The 15,857-nt window shown below is 55.7% G+C and overlaps 2 protein-coding genes across 2 annotated transcripts; one reads left to right on the forward strand and one right to left on the reverse strand.

Moving 5' to 3' along the window:
• Positions 1–3,123: 3,123 nt before the first annotated feature.
• On the forward strand, positions 3,124–8,042 carry BKCO1_21000108 (sec7 domain protein; the record flags this gene model as incomplete). The annotated part of the gene is made up of 3 exons (XM_020272617.1): positions 3,124–5,917; positions 5,969–7,692; positions 7,743–8,042. 3 exons carry the CDS (start codon positions 3,124–3,126, stop codon positions 8,040–8,042), a joined length of 4,818 nt encoding a protein of 1,605 aa, XP_020131024.1.
• A 3,552-nt stretch (positions 8,043–11,594) lies between these two features.
• Positions 11,595–15,683, reverse strand: BKCO1_21000109 (piwi domain-containing protein; the record flags this gene model as incomplete). Its single annotated transcript, XM_020272618.1, has 6 exons — positions 11,595–13,169; positions 13,226–13,874; positions 13,931–14,235; positions 14,309–14,434; positions 14,930–15,205; positions 15,555–15,683. 6 exons carry the CDS (start codon positions 15,681–15,683, stop codon positions 11,595–11,597), a joined length of 3,060 nt encoding a protein of 1,019 aa, XP_020131025.1.
• Positions 15,684–15,857: the final 174 nt, after the last annotated feature.

Genomic DNA, 15,857 nt, shown 5'->3' on the forward strand with positions numbered 1-15,857 from the left:
ATATTGACGTTAGGGGTGACGTAGAGAATAGCTCGCGGGCTACGACTAATCAGAAGCAGTCCCTGCGAGAATCTGGATGTAGTCTCTGGCATTCTCTGGTCATGCGAGTAAGAGTCACTGATTCCCGGCAGCCACCAAGGTCTACTAGTTTGACCGGCTTTTCATGCCGGGCGAATTTCAACATTATGCTGGCTGGGTTCGCCGCATTGCTGGCAGTTATACGTTGGGTGCTTTGATGCCCGCTCTCTCTTCTGAATGCAAGCTTCCATCAGACCAGTTTGATACACTGCACACTTGATAACAAGGAACCCTGAAACAGACAGCACTCCGTATGCCTGCTAGGTAGGCAGCGTTAAACTCCAGGAGTATGGTCTATTTTTACAAGATGCCGGGCGTACGTCATGGGCGCCGAGCCTAAATCTCGCGAGCACGCACCATATTGCTTTCTTTTCTACATTGCAATACATTGCCACAGTGGGTTTTAGATACATCGACCCACCGACGTCTATCTCATGTGGGTAGGGAAGTCCTACATCCGGTTGCATTTGTACAGCTTCAGTGCTCGCATCTACATCCGAGATGACTGCTTTAAGTACGCAGAAGAAAGGTTGTCCAAACCTGCATCTGCGTCAGAATAAACGCTTCAACTGCCTACACATCCAGGATCGCTGAAGGTCGAATTTCTTTCGCAACCCACTGTGCTGTCGTAACCTTACGCACGGATCCGTACCTCAGGCAGGACTGCCATCATTCAAACTGAAGCTTGTCGGGAATGGCGTCGCGCTTTTGACGATGGAACAAAGGGAAAATCCCTGGAAGAACCAGTGAAAGAATAGCGAGATCGAAAAATGATTGGTTGTAAGATAATCAAGAAGCACTGGAGCTGAAGATGGAAAATACGCGAGTCTGTTTTACGTCACAGAAGTGGACAAAGATACTTCTTCGACTGGGCAAATTCGGGCTCGAGAGACGATTGGGTACCGATATGTGCAATATCCGCCCCATCAACGGGGAGTCTAGCTTTAGCGGTGAGGTTATGAGTCAATTTACTGTTGGATGTTGTCAAAAGAAAAATAGTGAGGCTTGCTGAACTCCAGTCATGTTCGCCTCGTACAATGGGTGCCGATGAATGAGTAGCTTGCAGGCGAAGGTGCCCAACGGACCTTTTCCTACACTTTGTCGCAAAAGCCTCTTGCCCACAGGCCAAGAGAGTTAACTGTTAAGAATACTTGGATTCCAAGGTGCGTGATTCAGCAGAACAATCGGCGGAGCATATGGAAGTGATACTGCTTTTTCACTTCTTTGACAGGGTTGGTAGGGCAGCAACAGCACAGCGGAGGGCCCCGGCACCGGAGTTGGTTCCTGGAGAGTGGCGACACATTGCCGGCATTCAGCTTCACTTGAAACTCTCCCACGAGACTTGCCAGTCTGGATCCGTGATGGATATGCCGAAGGAGTTGATGCTGCGGACGCTTTCCCCATTCAAGCCAGCTGAGATGGGAACAACGTCGAAAGAGTCTCAAGGCACGCCGTTTTCGTAGCCCCTGTATCCAAACTGATTGCCTCATTGGATCGCTGGGTTGGGGAATCGGCATGTCTTCTAGCACGGAGAGGAGGCCGGCCACGTTGATGGTATGGATGCTCAAAGCGGGCATGGCGCAAAAGCTTAAAGACTCGATGAAGCAGGGAAGCGGGGCATGACTAGTTCCCGGGCTCCAGCTGTCAAGCCAGTGTTTTGGAAAGCATCCCGCTGCTTGGGGCGCGTAAGGTATACGCTATTGGCGGGAAGCGACGGGTGTTTTGACAGATGGGGAGAAGCTCTGTTTGGCAGCAGCCGTCCAGTACGGCGGAGATGTCGAGATGCAGTACTCGATTTCAAAGACAGGTCAAATATTGGGGGAGGGGTAGCGGCGGAAGAAGAGTACAGATAAGGATAAACCAATGACGAAGCGGGCCAGGCGGGGCCCGAGTCCGTGCTGGCCTTGGGTGGTCTCGGCAGGACGTGGGGCGAGAAAGGTTCAACGGCGGCAGCCGCGGGCGGGGTGCGAGGATGCTGAGAGACGTCTGGGAGGTGTTGTGAGAAAGATGGTGTTTTGCGTTGCACGCGTTGTTTCGCAGGCGGATCAGCGGCGCAGAGGCCAGCGTCTGTCCCGGGCGCTGTTTCAAAGCGCGGGACGAGGGCTCGCGTAGGCATGGGCGAGGGGATGCGCGTGCGCCTTTGCGGATGCAGCACCGGTGCTGGCTGGGCGGCGCACGGCGATGCGATCGCATGGAGCCTCTGGCCGCGCGAGGGTGTGGATGTGCGCGCTGTCAAGTTGCCATGGATGCGCCGAGCGCACGAGTGCACCATCGCTTGTGCCAGCGCGGAGCGGCGCTGGGATGGCAGGTAGCGCTGACAGGGGCTGTCTCAGCGGGCGAACGGACAGGCAGCGCCGCCGCCAGGCACAGCCAACCCGGTCTCTGGAGCGCCCTTGGTGAGACTCTAGCGGGCGATCGCCAGGATCCAACGTGGCCAGCCGCTGCGGAGCTCTTGATGCACTGCTGGCTGGGGCGACGTGGACGCAAGGGCGCGGGCCTTGACAGGCGGCGCTTGCGGAGCGCGCAAATCGCTGTGCCCCAGCTGGCCGTGGCTGCTGCAGGGGGGCGCACACGGCGCCGCTTTCGCGCGCCAGGGCCCTGCTATAGCCGCGGCTGTCCTTATTTGCTGCGCGCTCGGCCGGCGCCTGCTCTTCCTGGCTCTTCCTGTCGGCGCCGCGGCGGCTCGCCGCAACCATCCAGGGGCTTGTTTTTTTTTTTTTTTTTTTTTTAAAACGCCGTGCTGCTGGGTAGCCCCGCAGCGTGCTACACCACGCCCCCCAAGTCTCTCGCGTGGGCAGGCCATGGTCTCCGCCGTCACTGCCGGCTGTTGACGCTCACCCTTCCCGCTGGCCAGTGCTCCACCACGCGGATCGCGCTCCAGGGGCATCAAGGTCCACCTCAGCTCCAGCGCTGCAGCAGTTGCACCGCGTCGCCGGCCAGACTGCAATTTCCCGCGCGCATTCTCCAGCCCATTGGCCGCTTGCAGCGCGCAGTCCTGTGCGCTCGCCGCCAGACCCTTTTGCGCGACGTCCATGAGGCCGCGCTATGGAAGCTCGCGACCCATCCCTCCCGCTACAAGCTTCGAATCATTCCGCGCCTGCAGTCACCCAAGGAGCTATGCGTGACGAGTCCCCGCCGCGCACGCCTACCCAGCACAAGGGCAAGGCTCCAATGCGCGCCCTGGACACCCGCTCCGCCGCCCACGCGACGACCTTCTTCGACGATGACACGCCGGTAGACAAAAGACGCAGCGGAGCCACCGAGCTGTCAATCACGTCGCGCGACTCGCACGACCTTCACTTCAGGGACGTGACGCGGGAGTCGGTCGTCGACAACATGCTGCTCTCGCTCGACAGCCTCCACAACCCCGGCACGAGCGGTGCCATGCACTTCGGCCTCTACAACGGCTTCAACGACGACGACGACGCCGACGACCAGCCCTTCCAGTCCTCCGTCTCGCGCTTCTCTCCGCCCCCGCACTTCCGCGGCCCTCAGCACAACCATGCGCCCGCAGACTACGACCCTCACGGTGACCCCTCTTCCCGATACCCGCACCACCACCTCCGTGGCCGCCGTAGCAACAGCACCAGCAACTTCCGCTCCGATCTGGACAGAATCGAGACTGTGGGGTCCAGGGGCTATGGGTCGGCAAGGATGAGCTCCGACACTGCCCGGAAACCGCTGTACGGCGAGGGCAGCGTTGCGCAGCATTCAAGAGGACAGGGCAGAAAAGGCAGCTCTTCATCCAGTGTGGACTATGGCTACAGCACTCAGGTTCTCCCTCCGGGCTCGAGGCATACGAACCGGTCGGCCAGCTTCGATAACGGCTATAACGGTCGGCCGTTTGGCAGTGACGAGATGTCGCCTACCTCGGCGTACGACTCCGTCCTGAACAGAGGCAGACCGAATGTCTTTGACTTCCCGGCCTACGATGCTGCGCCCACGCCAACCATCCCGACCAGACCGCGTAGGTTTGAAGACCTTCCACCGTCGTCACCAGGCTACGACTATGCCCCTCAACAGTCGCCGTTCGGCTCCCTGCCAGTCCATATTCCCGCCGTTCCGGCACCGGCGTCAAGGCGAAACAGCATCCGTTCGTCGTCAAGCAAGGGGCCCTGGAACAGCAAGGCACGGGGCCCAGACGCGAGCATCCGGGCCCAGGCGACCGAATTCGTCAACGCGGTCAATATTCGAGAACTCCCGCCAATCCCTGCCTTCGCCGATAACACGACACCAAGCAAGCCGTCGACGCCACAAACCAAAGAGCCACCCAAGGAGCGCCGTGGGTTCTTCAGTCGTGTGTTCGGAGGCGGCAGGAGCCAGCCGCCCCAGGAACCCCGCGCAACGCCACAGCTAGCACCTCTCGACGTCCGCTCTCCAGAGCAGGCGAAACGCCCCTCCACGACACCTGCACAGCACAACTCTCCGCAAATCGGACCCCGGGCACCGACTCGCTCAGGCCCGACGTCAACACCGCAAAAACAGCCCGCAGAGCCCCCGCAGCCAAGGACACTCACCAAGAAAAACTCTTCCTTTTTCCGCAGGCGAAAGAAGTCTGTGACTGAAGAACCCTTGCCACCCCCGGTGCCTGTACAAGTCCAGCGTGCAGGTGATATTGGGACCTCGGTGCTACCAAGCCCGGCGGCAAGCAGCTTACGACATGCGATGAAGGATTATCTGAGTGACCAGCAGGCTGCAACTCCCCGCGAAGCGTTCTACGACACTAGGGAACTGCAGAGTCCCGTCGACGACGGCGACGACCACCACGGTGGGTTTTCACCTGATTACACGCCCCACAGGGATGCGACTATCCGAACAGTCAAACCTGGCTCGCGTGGAACAGATGACGGGCTGGCCCCTGCGGTCGACGATATTCAGGATTTGCACAACCGCACCGTGGACACCCCGAAGTATAAACTGAAGGTGAAGCGTGGACAGGGGGCAGCTGGTAGAGCGAACGACGACTCTTCGTTCCTCGCCGACAGCAGCGAGCAAGAGGACAAAACCAGCAATCTCTCAACATCAAAAGGTCAAACCATGTCCGTGCCTGAGCAGTCCAGAAGACCTGCCACCAGCCCGACGGCGTCATCGGCCATTCAAAACACATCATCAGGGAAGGAGGGCCTGGGAGCTCGACAGAGAGCAAACGTTGGAGAGAAGAGGACAGATGCGCACCCGAGCTCGTCGGCGGCGCAGAATTCGTCTGCGTTCGCCGAAGGCAGTGGCTATGATGAGGACGGCTGGGTCGTTACGACACCGTCCAGAAGGGGGACCGTTGACAGTGACATCAATGGCAAGAATAGCCGAGTCTGGCTCGAACCGACGTCTTCGGAAGAGAAACTCGACGAACAAACCTCCCTTTCCCTGCCCCTGGAAGGCGCCAAGTCTTCGCTAGGAAACCAGCAGTCTCCTGCCGATCGCTCGCCCATCACTCCCAGCGACGCCTATCAATCCGCATCGAGCCTCCCTATTGTGCAGGTTGAGGGCGGCGATGTCAGGACCTCGGCAGAGGTAGAACGCACAGCGCCTGTCGCGAACAGCGAAGAGCCAACGGACGAGGACCGTGAGAAGGCGCAGCAAATTTACGATGGCGACGAGAGTTTCCTTGCGAAGGGCAGGTCTGCAGCATGGCTTGGCGGGAATACCGCCATCAGTGCGCGTTGTCGGAAGGCTTACATGGAAATTTACGAGTGGACCGGATTCAGCATTCTGCTCGCCATGCGAGATCTTTGCAACAGGCTGGTTTTGAAAGGAGAGACGCAAGAGGTGGACCGAGTTCTGGATTCGTTCGCTAATAGATGGTGCGAATGTAATCCAAACCACGGGTTCAAGTCGCCAGGTATGCATTGCCATTCCTGCAGGTCATCATCCATGCTAACGATCGGTATAGGCGCGGTTCACACTATCTGCTACTCATTGCTTCTCTTGAACACAGATCTCCACATGGCGGATATCGAATCGAGGATGACTCGGAGTCAATTCGTGAAGAATACCCTACCGACTATTCGCAGCGTTGTTGATGCCGAGTTGGAAGAAGCCGAGGAGAACGCACACAACACCCAATCCCGGAGCCAAACCCCCGTGGATGATTCCTCCATGCCTGTATCGCCAACATTTGAGAATAGGCAGAGACCGTCCGTGGACCTTACCAGCAAGAGGTCAAAGAATCGCCTGTCAATCCGGCCAGCCATGGGTCTTCGCACGGACTCGGACGGCAACCCCACGAATCCGGATGCTGGGGCTGGTGATGCATGCACTGTCCTAGTCAAGGCTCCATTTGAGGGCTCGATGAAGAATTGGGAGTTCCAGGTTGAAATCGTCCTAAAAGAGTTCTACAGCTCGATCAAGCACCAAAAGCTTCCATTGCACGGCGTCGACAGTACTCCTGCACAGTCATCGAACAATCTTTCGGTTGCTGGGGTACTCAGGCGCACACCGTCCGTTCTCAGCAAAGCTCCTTCGGATACCACGAGTTACCGCGGCCGTCATAGCGAGTTCCGTTCAGCAACTGCTCGATGGAATTCGAAGACTCGGTCGAGGCCGAAGCTATACCCGAACTCGACGATTGGATCAAGCCGGACCAGCTTGGACGATCAATCTGTTTTCAGCCCAGCTGGTTCGAGCAAGTGGAGCACTTATTCCATGGGCAAAACCGGCACCTCCATGTCTGTGGACTCGTTGGGAACACACTTTGCTGCTCCTGACTATCAGCAGTCTATTGGATTTGCAAATGCGCTCAGTCAGGCCATCATCCGTGAGGGAAATGAGGAGAATCACACCATTGCAAGCTATGAGGAATCTGGCCGTACTGCTCCCCTCCTGGAAGATGAATCTCTTGAGCTTCACGGCCCACCGTGGGCTAAGGAAGGTATCCTGAAGCACAAACATCACCTTGAGGCCATGGACAAGAAGTCCAAGGACCGCCATTGGAATGAGGTCTTTGCGGTTATTGAGAAGGGATACATGAAGATTTTCACCTTCAACATGAATGCCAAGGCTGCCAGGTCGAAGGCGAAGAGAAGGCCTTCTGCGGGCGGTGTCGTAGGCGGTGGTAACTGGGCGGACAACGCAGAGGAACTCCACTCTTTCTTGCTTCGACAAACCATGGCTAGCACCTTGCCACCTCCGGGGTACTCCAAGACCAGGCCGCACGTGTTTGCGCTGTCGCTACCCACTGGTGCGGTACACCTCTTCCAAGCCGGCACCACAGACATTGTGAAGGAATATGTTCAGACGGCAAACTACTGGTCCGCGCGCCTGTCGAAGGAACCTCTTGTTGGCGGCGTCAGCAACATCGAATACGGTTGGAGTGACAACGTTATCAATACTGCACTCATCGGCAGACCAGAGAGCTCCCCGACGACAATCGGCAATGCTGGAGCGCCTCGGCAGAGCATCCAAAGTTCTATTCGCAGCTCCATGGATCATGGCACAATGAAGCCGCGGCTTCCCGGTGACAAGGTCGTCCTTTCTGATTATAAACCACCGACTCAGAGCATGATGGCGAGCAACCTCATGGAAGTCGATCAGCACAAGGCTCTGTCGGCGTATGTTAAGAACGTCGAGGAGGAGATGCAGAGACACCAGGAGCTGAGGGCACCCTTGATGATTGCTGTGAGTATATCCTTCGTCTCTAGTCACATGAAGCATACTGATTTTTCCAGTTCTCTCCCCGTCATCCGAATGCCGCGAAGGCCATGGCCAACTTCGAAAAGAAGTCGGCCTACCTTTTGCGTGAGCTAGTCAAGTTCAAGACTTATATCGATGCGCTCGACTACGCCAATGAGACGAGGGACAGGATCTACAAAGAGCGCGAGGAGCGTCTGAAGGCCGAAGAGGAGGCGAAGAGGGAAGAAGAGCAGGGCGACGAGGAGGCAGCAAAGGACGAGGATGACATGTCCGCCACTGCTCTCGCCCAATCCTATAGCAGCCTCCTGAGTGCTTTCGATTCTCCACAGCGCTAATTCGGAAATGCTTTTTTAGAAGCTCCTTGAGATTTGCGACTTGGAACCATCCAAGACGACAGCGGCGCTTGCATTGGCGAGGACGGTCGAGGCTGGTAAGATCGCAGTACTGACGACGACGGCCTTCCAAACTACCCCGATGGCGATGCCTACACTGTTCTTTGTCCCGACTCCTAGACGGGGCCTACCACGTTTTAATTCTTCGAATTCACAGTTGTACTTTCTTTTCTTTCTTCGATTTGATCTACCACGGATTAGATCGACTCAGCTGCATCCTTAGCAGCGATTGGTTACGACCTTACGGCGCGGCATGCACGTTATGTTTTTTCATTCTCTTCTTTTTGAGCGTGGTGATACCAACTCTCGTGCACAAGTTGCACGTCACGTTCTCACAATACCCTCTGTCTTTGATCGACATTTTCTTTGTAGGGAGATGTCATCTCCACCATTTCTTTATTTTTCAATTCTGCTGTCAGGCAGATCTGCTAACTCCACGTCATGTGCTGTGGAGAGGTTCCGGTCCTGGCATTGTTTTTCTCTTCTGGGTTTTGTGCACATGCATTAGTACCTCTTTGCCCCGCTTGGCGCTCTGGGTTGGATTCTCGGGTGGATGCGAGCTGACTGGGCGGCTTATTGTGTTGCCGAATTTACAGTCTGTTTTCATTTCCTTGTAGCATTTGGTCGGTGGGTGGGCTGGACGTCAGTCCGAAATGTCAAAATTTCTTTCTTTTCGCTTTTTGGATGGAGACATAGAACCGGTGGATGGAAGGGATGTCGACCACCACTACCAAAAATAAGCCTGTTCTCCTTTCTTACTGGATCCCGGAACAACTTCTCTTTAACTTTCAACCTTGGCTAAAACCTTTCCTATCCTTTGTCGTTCCTTCAGCGGAATAGCATAGCGCTTTCGTAATCAGTCTTGTACAGCACAGAATGACCAGTATTATGGATACCCCATTTCCTACCACCATTATCAAATTGAGACCATTTTCAGACTTTCACCGTCCAAGCAAGTCAAGTGACGCCGGAGAATGGACAGCAAGAAGCGCATTCATCAAGTGGGTTTCCAAATTTCTTCTGGTGTCTCGGCTACCGTATAGCTAAATGAGAAGATCACGGAGCTCGCTCCGGATGACGCCGACGAGAAAATGCGGAGGCGGCTCCAGATTAAATAGTGTGGGACCGCATCGTGCTAGCCGCTGGTCAAGTGTAGGTGCTAACCACGGATGAGGAAGGTCGTAACGCACACTATGAAGAAAGTTTAAAGTTTGTCGGGTTCGGTGCTCGGGGCTTCGAGATGCAGGGCCGCCTGTGGGTTTAAGCGAGATGATACCTAGACCTTGATGGACTTGACGAGGATGGATGGTGTTGGCTTGGCCTGGCCGTTGTCACTAGTAGTTCGTCGGCATTGCCGATCGCTTAGGTACGCCGTTCGTTCCTGACATGTGCCGTGTGATGCGGGGTGTGCTATTTGCGTCGGCTGGCGAGTGACAAGCAATAGACAGGGCCTTCTCGATTTGGTTTGGCTGACATTACGAAAAGGAGAGTCGGTAAGCTGAGCAGTCTCTCCAGCTGCGGCAAGACCAGCATGGCCGATGCGACCTGTGGATGCGCCATGCAAGATCGTGGGAATCAAGCATATCTTGCTCAAAGCAGTCGCTCCATTCACGAACGCGCTACGATAGCCTGTCGCCTGTATATATATTAAAAAAAAAAGAGCTCAGACCGGGTCATTGCGTCAATGGGCTCGGTGGAGGCGTATATTGCACGAACGAGATCTGAGAGATTCGATCGAGCACAAAGACGCCACCGCGATGCGAGCCGAGTAGCTGGGGTTTGCGAGAGTGATCTTTGAGTGATGCAAACAGTATGTACTCCGGCCTCCTCCGCAATCCTCGCAGTTTCGACATTACGCGGTTGGCACTCGGCCCACCCTGAATCAGAACGAGTCACTTACTCACAGGCACACAAAATGCCGCAACAGCAATAATAAAACAATGACTTCCATTCGTGTCTCCACCGTCCAATGCGAGTACTCCGCGCACCTGGTCGCTTTCCTCTTCCGGCTAGCGCTGCTTGCGCTTCCGCACCCACCACAGCCGCCTCATCACTCTCGGCTGCCCGTGCCGTCTGCACCGCCAATCATCGACCCACCCGTGCTCCAGCCTTAATCTTCTCACGCAAAGGCCCCCGGTCTAGCTCACTGCCATCCCCACTTCTCTCTCTGAGACACCGTCTTGGCCCGGTGAAAAGATCGTATGCTCAAAAGTGAACACAACTCCAGACCGTGGCCCATGCACTCATTACATGTATGTATGTACGAGTGGCATGACGGACGAAGACGACGACGGGGGACCCCAATGAAAAAGGCTTCGGATTCGTTGGACCCCTGTGCAGCCGGTTCCCGACAACCTACTCCTCCGTTGTCAACCCTGTGCGGAAGGAGCCGAACACCAATATCAGGAGGGTGGCCTGAAACGTTCACTTTGTCACCGCTCATTATTCGCCGCCCCAGCACGATGTCCGGATTGGCGCAGAAGCACTCCAGTCATCATCACCTACTAAATTTTGCTCTGCATGCATTTCCCTGCAACTAGCGAGTTGTCCGGGACTTCTGCGTTGTTGCCGAAAAAACGAAAAAACAAAAGCAATGGCCCCTGTACTGCCGACACGGGTGGGTCATCGTATATGGGCACTGCTCCAGTGAATCAGCGGCAGATCATCAGGCATGAGCAGCAGAGAAAAAGCAAGCAAGCAAGCAAGCAAGCAAGCAAGCAAGCAAAGCAAGCAAAGCAAGCAAAGCAAGCAAAGCAAGCAAAGCAAGCAAAGCAAGCAAAGCAAAGCGATACCGCTCCGCGCCTTATAGTGACCCACACACTGATCACCTGGACCCAGAATGACCTTTTTTCGTTCTTCGTCCTCCCGCGCCCTGACGCCTCAACGGCCGCTGATGCGCAACGCAAACTTGACCCGACCGTCTTGGATCGACCCAATCGTTCCGTGAAGCGGCGGGGGGGATCGCTGAGGTGGAAAGGGGTGTCTCACTGCTGGCAAAAGGAACACTAGAGCAATCCCGCCCTAGAATAATAACAAAATGAAATACGCGGAGTTCTTTGGATTCCTGATGCTTATCGAATGAGAGCATGATTAGCTGTGTAGCGAAAGACGGCCCATACTACCATGATTCGCAGAACGCGACTCTTTGATGCCGTCTCCAGCTGCATGAGAAACGCTTGGCCGCGAAGCCGCACCGAAAGACTGTGGTGGTCGAAGGTCAGTTGGCACTGATTGTCGCGAACTCGGCTCACAAAGACGAGCAACAAGTTGGTTCACTTGAGCAACTAGGCACATCATAGCGAGAAGCCCTTTTATATCGCATTTTTGAGCTAGCTAGCTACTGTAGTCAACGCCATAACTAATGCCCCCATTAGGCTAAGATAAGTCCGATCCGTCAAGCCATTGTGGAAAACCCATGACCTCGCACTCTTGTCACCAGACCCTAGTAAGCTATGGAATCAAAGAAACAGCCGAAGCTCTGAAGAGCAGGGCTTCTCAGATGTACCACATCGAGAAGTCGATGCCCTGATTGTTGTTCATGGGCGTGATGGGAGCAACCTCGGTAGGAGTCTTCTCCGAAGTCGAAGTAGCCGTCTCCTTGGGCTCCGTGGTCTGCTTCTTGCCAGACGAAGGGTTTCCGTCCGAGGCGTGGCCACGGGCACGCTGAGAAGCCAAGTGAGCGTAGTAGACGGCAGGGAAGAGGCTGACCGGAGTCGTGGACCGAATGTACTGGAAGCTGTGCTCGAAGATCATCTGCTGAATCTCCTCCGAGCTCATCTTGGCCTCGTTCATCAGCACCGTGTAGTGGACCGGGCGAGCAGTACCCTTGATAGCCGAGTGGGCGCAAAGGTAGAAGTCGAACTGGAAGGGGTGCGTAACACCCGTCTCAACCAGAGTGCCAGGGTTCGGGTTACCGTTGCGATCACCGTTGCGACCCTCGGGGAAGAAGCGGACGTGGTGGCGCTTGGAAGCGACGATCACAACCAGCTGGGGAATGGACTTCGGGCTGAGGCGCCTGAGAAGGCTCCGGATGTCGCGAACCTCCTGGTCCAAGACATGCTGGTATTGGGGCTCCGATACACCGTCACGGAAGTAGATGATCCGCTCAGGAAGTTTGCCCTCACCAACGCCAGTCATCCAGTGCGTGACCATGCGACCAAGAAGGTTGTTTATGTTTGGAGTGGAAATCATCTCGACGCGGAAGCCGTTGGTATCACACTGGGCGGCATAGCGCGTCAGCGACAAGTCCAGCGACATGGTGATGGCGGCAAAAGAGCCGGTGGAGCCGTCCTTGAGAGCGCCAGGAGCAGGGTGGGAAACGTCGGCACCAATAGCCATGGTCTTGATCTTCGCGTTGCTCGGAGCGATCTTGGCAAGAGCACCCTGAGCCCTCGACGTGAAGCCGCCAAGCTTAGCGTTGACCTTCATGCAGACGTTGGAGTGGTATTGGTCCTGGTTTTTCATGACGTGCGCCGACTGGAGGAACTGGGTCACGACTCCAAGACGGCACTCGCAGATCTTCTTGATACGGTTGTACGTCTCTGAGTTGCGGTCGGGAACCACGAAGAAGAGGAGTTGAGGCCTGAACTGGTTCATGTTGCCAGTAGCATTCCAGACGTTCGTAACCATTTCGGTGCCCTGCTGGAGGTTGCCTTGCATGAGCTGAAACTTGGAGTTGACGACTTCGCCACCATGCTTCTTGTAGACCTCGATAAAGCGCGTGAAGAAGCGCTTCGCAGACTCTGCATCAACGGAGCCACGGCCCTGGATGACGCAGACACCCCAAGACTTGAGGGGAACCGTGTTCTTGCTCAGGAACTTCTTGCCGAGCAGCATCCAGCGACCCTTGCCAGCCTCGTTGGGAGCAACGTGAGCCTGGTTGCCAGTACCACCAAAGGTGACCTGGGGAGGCTGGAGCTGGCGCGCCTTGACAACGACAGGCTTGGGGTCAATCTTGAGGCCAAAGTGAGCAAGTGCGGGATCCGAAGGCCAGTTCAGCATGCCGAGGCCATGGTCGATGCTCGCCCAACGCTCCTTAGGAGGAGTGACAGCGAACTTGATCATGTTGCTCTAGAAAATAACAGTCAGCCCCGGCACCATGGCAAAGCAGCAAGGGAGTCACTCACGGTCTGTTTCTCGTTAAGCTTGAAGGGGTACCTCTGGTTCTGCTCGATCTTGCAGACTTCCAAGGGCATGTAGATGTCCTTCTTGGTCATCTTGACCAGCGGCAGACCAGCGAGGACCGTGATGTTGTACTTGCGGCGGAAGTAGTCGGAAACCGTCATCCATTGACGGCTCTCGCCGTCACGGATCTCGATCTTGTGCTGCTGAGGCGTACGCGACATGATCTTGTCGATCGTGTACACCGGAAGACCCTTGGTCTCCCTGTCGACACCGCGGTGGCCCACAACGACCCTGACCTTGCTGAGACGCTTGAGGTTCGTCTTCAGCATGGACCTGTCCCAATTGTCTTGCGCCTTCGCGTATGCACTTATCAATGCTTGAGGATTCGAGAGGTTCAGCATGTGCATGACAACCTCATGAAGCCGACCATCCTGGAAGAAGGTGCCGTTGGCCACGTCGACGGTAACGGTCAAGCACGGCTTGTTAGCAGGGGAGGTGGCAACTCTAATGGACGAGAAGACGCCCTTGAAGGCCTCGATGGCACCGGTGAGGGAAAGGCGAGCCTGACCACGGGCGAAGAAGGACTTCTTGATCTTCGTGAACTTGCCAGAGGGAGTCTCACGCATGAGATGGTCCAGGAAGATGATAGCCCTGTAAAAGCCTGTCAGTATGAATCATGAAGGTCGCAAGGTTGGGAATGTACTCACTCGGTGATCTCGTTGCCATAGTCCGCCTTGCCGCCAAGATAGGCACCAAGGAGATCGAAGCGGAGGATCTTGGTGGAGCGCATGTGGAACCGGTGCTTATTCTTGCCCTTGCGGTCCTCACGAGGGTTACGGCCACGCTCAACATCAAGATCGACCTCAAGGGTGATCGAATCCATCTTGTGGAGCGACCAGGCGATCTTGTTACCATCAAACAGCCAGCCATTGCCGATCTTGGCCTTGACGGTCTTCGACTCCCATACATTCATGACTAGGCCACGCTTCTCGGTGCCGGAGCCGATGTTGACCTGTGAAGGATGTGTTTGTCAGCAGTTGCTAGAGGGGTCACGAATGAGCACCAACTTGGGAGAATGTACTTACGTCGTACTGGTAGACGGGCTTGGTGGGCACCTGGGTGACGTTGAACGAGTTCAACTTGACAGGAACCTCCTTGCCTTGCATGTTGAGCTTGCCAGGTCGACGCGGGATGAAGTCAGGCACGACAAGCTGCGCCTCATCGTTAGTCTTGACGTCCGCATGCTTGAAGGGGATCATCTTGAGAGTCGAATGTGAAGGAGATGGTGGTGATGTAGAAGGATGTTGATTGTGCTTGAGCAATTGGTATGACAACAGATTGTAACCAGTCGCTGGTGCTGCGTATGAGGAAAAGGAAAATGAAGAGGAAGAAAGCCCAAGACGCCTTTATCCTTCATGTCCAAGCCGTGAGTGTTGGGAGCACATGCAGCTCAACCTCGATCATGCGAATGGAAACCGGCGCAAGGGCCGCGCTGTGATACTGCGCAGCTTGTTGGGAGGACACATGGGCGTCTATGGGGCTTCTTGCTCATGTCTTGTGACTGGACTGCGTGAAGATGGGATCTTGCACCTGCATGTGGCTGCATGGTACAACAGCATTGCTGATGGGTGGTGAAAAACATGACGCGGAACAACGGAGATGAAGCAATAGAGATATAACATGACTTAAAATGACTTTTGACTTACACCTTGAGAAGAGTAGTGGGCAGCCACGCCAAGCGAGTCCAGCACGTTGCGTGAGGAGATTTCGAAAGTGGCGCCAGGGCGCTGAGGATCGGCATTTCCGTCGAAGCGTGGCAGTGACTGAGGAGAAGAGCGGCTCTCAGACAAGTGCTCAGGACTGTTGCGCTGAACACCGGGCGACTGGCTCGTCTTGTCCTCCGACGATGAAGGCTCGCCGCAGGACGAGGCAGCAGCCTGAAGCCTGGCACGACGCTTGCCAGCACCAGCCATGGCGAAGTTCTGCAGAAAGGATACATCAGCGACACGGGTCAATGACACGGTATGATGTTCAGGCTTGATGATGAGCACCAAGCTGAAGAGCAAAGGCGAACACTCACCTAATCTTCTTCTTTTTTTTTTTTTGGTTTTTGTGAGGGCGGGCGGGCGAGTCTGATGTCGCAAGCGCTCTCTTCGAGTAAGTGCTGTTGCGGCGGCGTCAGCTTCTGTTGTCCTACAAAGGAGGACGGTTGTTGTCGCGATGCAACGTGAAGTGAAGGTGTGAAGGAGTGAAGGTCAATGATGATGATGAATTGCAAATGCAAACGATGATGGAGAGCGCGCTGTAGCGGACGCAACACAACACCGCTACCATTCGCCCAGCTGACTTGAACAGCTTGTAGGACTGAGGCAAGGTGACATGGCTGACGGATGCGAGTGCCTTGTCGCGAGGCGACATGAAGCTGGGGTTGCTTGTTCGCAGACTCGGAGGGGCAGACATGGGTTGCGCCTCTTGCGAGGGCGATGACACGTACCTTTTACCTTGTCTTGCTTGTAGCGGGGCGGGGAGCTTGCTCAAGAGAGGCGGAGCAGCGAGGGCGATGTTGAGGTCGGGGTTGGGTGGAGGAGGAAGAATGTTGGCTGGTCGCGCGCAGAGGCGGAGGACTTAAGCAGG

The sequence above is a fragment of the Diplodia corticola genome, assembly GCF_001883845.1.
Source record: "Diplodia corticola strain CBS 112549 chromosome Unknown scaffold21, whole genome shotgun sequence".
In the NCBI taxonomy this organism is placed as follows: Eukaryota; Fungi; Ascomycota; class Dothideomycetes; order Botryosphaeriales; family Botryosphaeriaceae; genus Diplodia; species Diplodia corticola.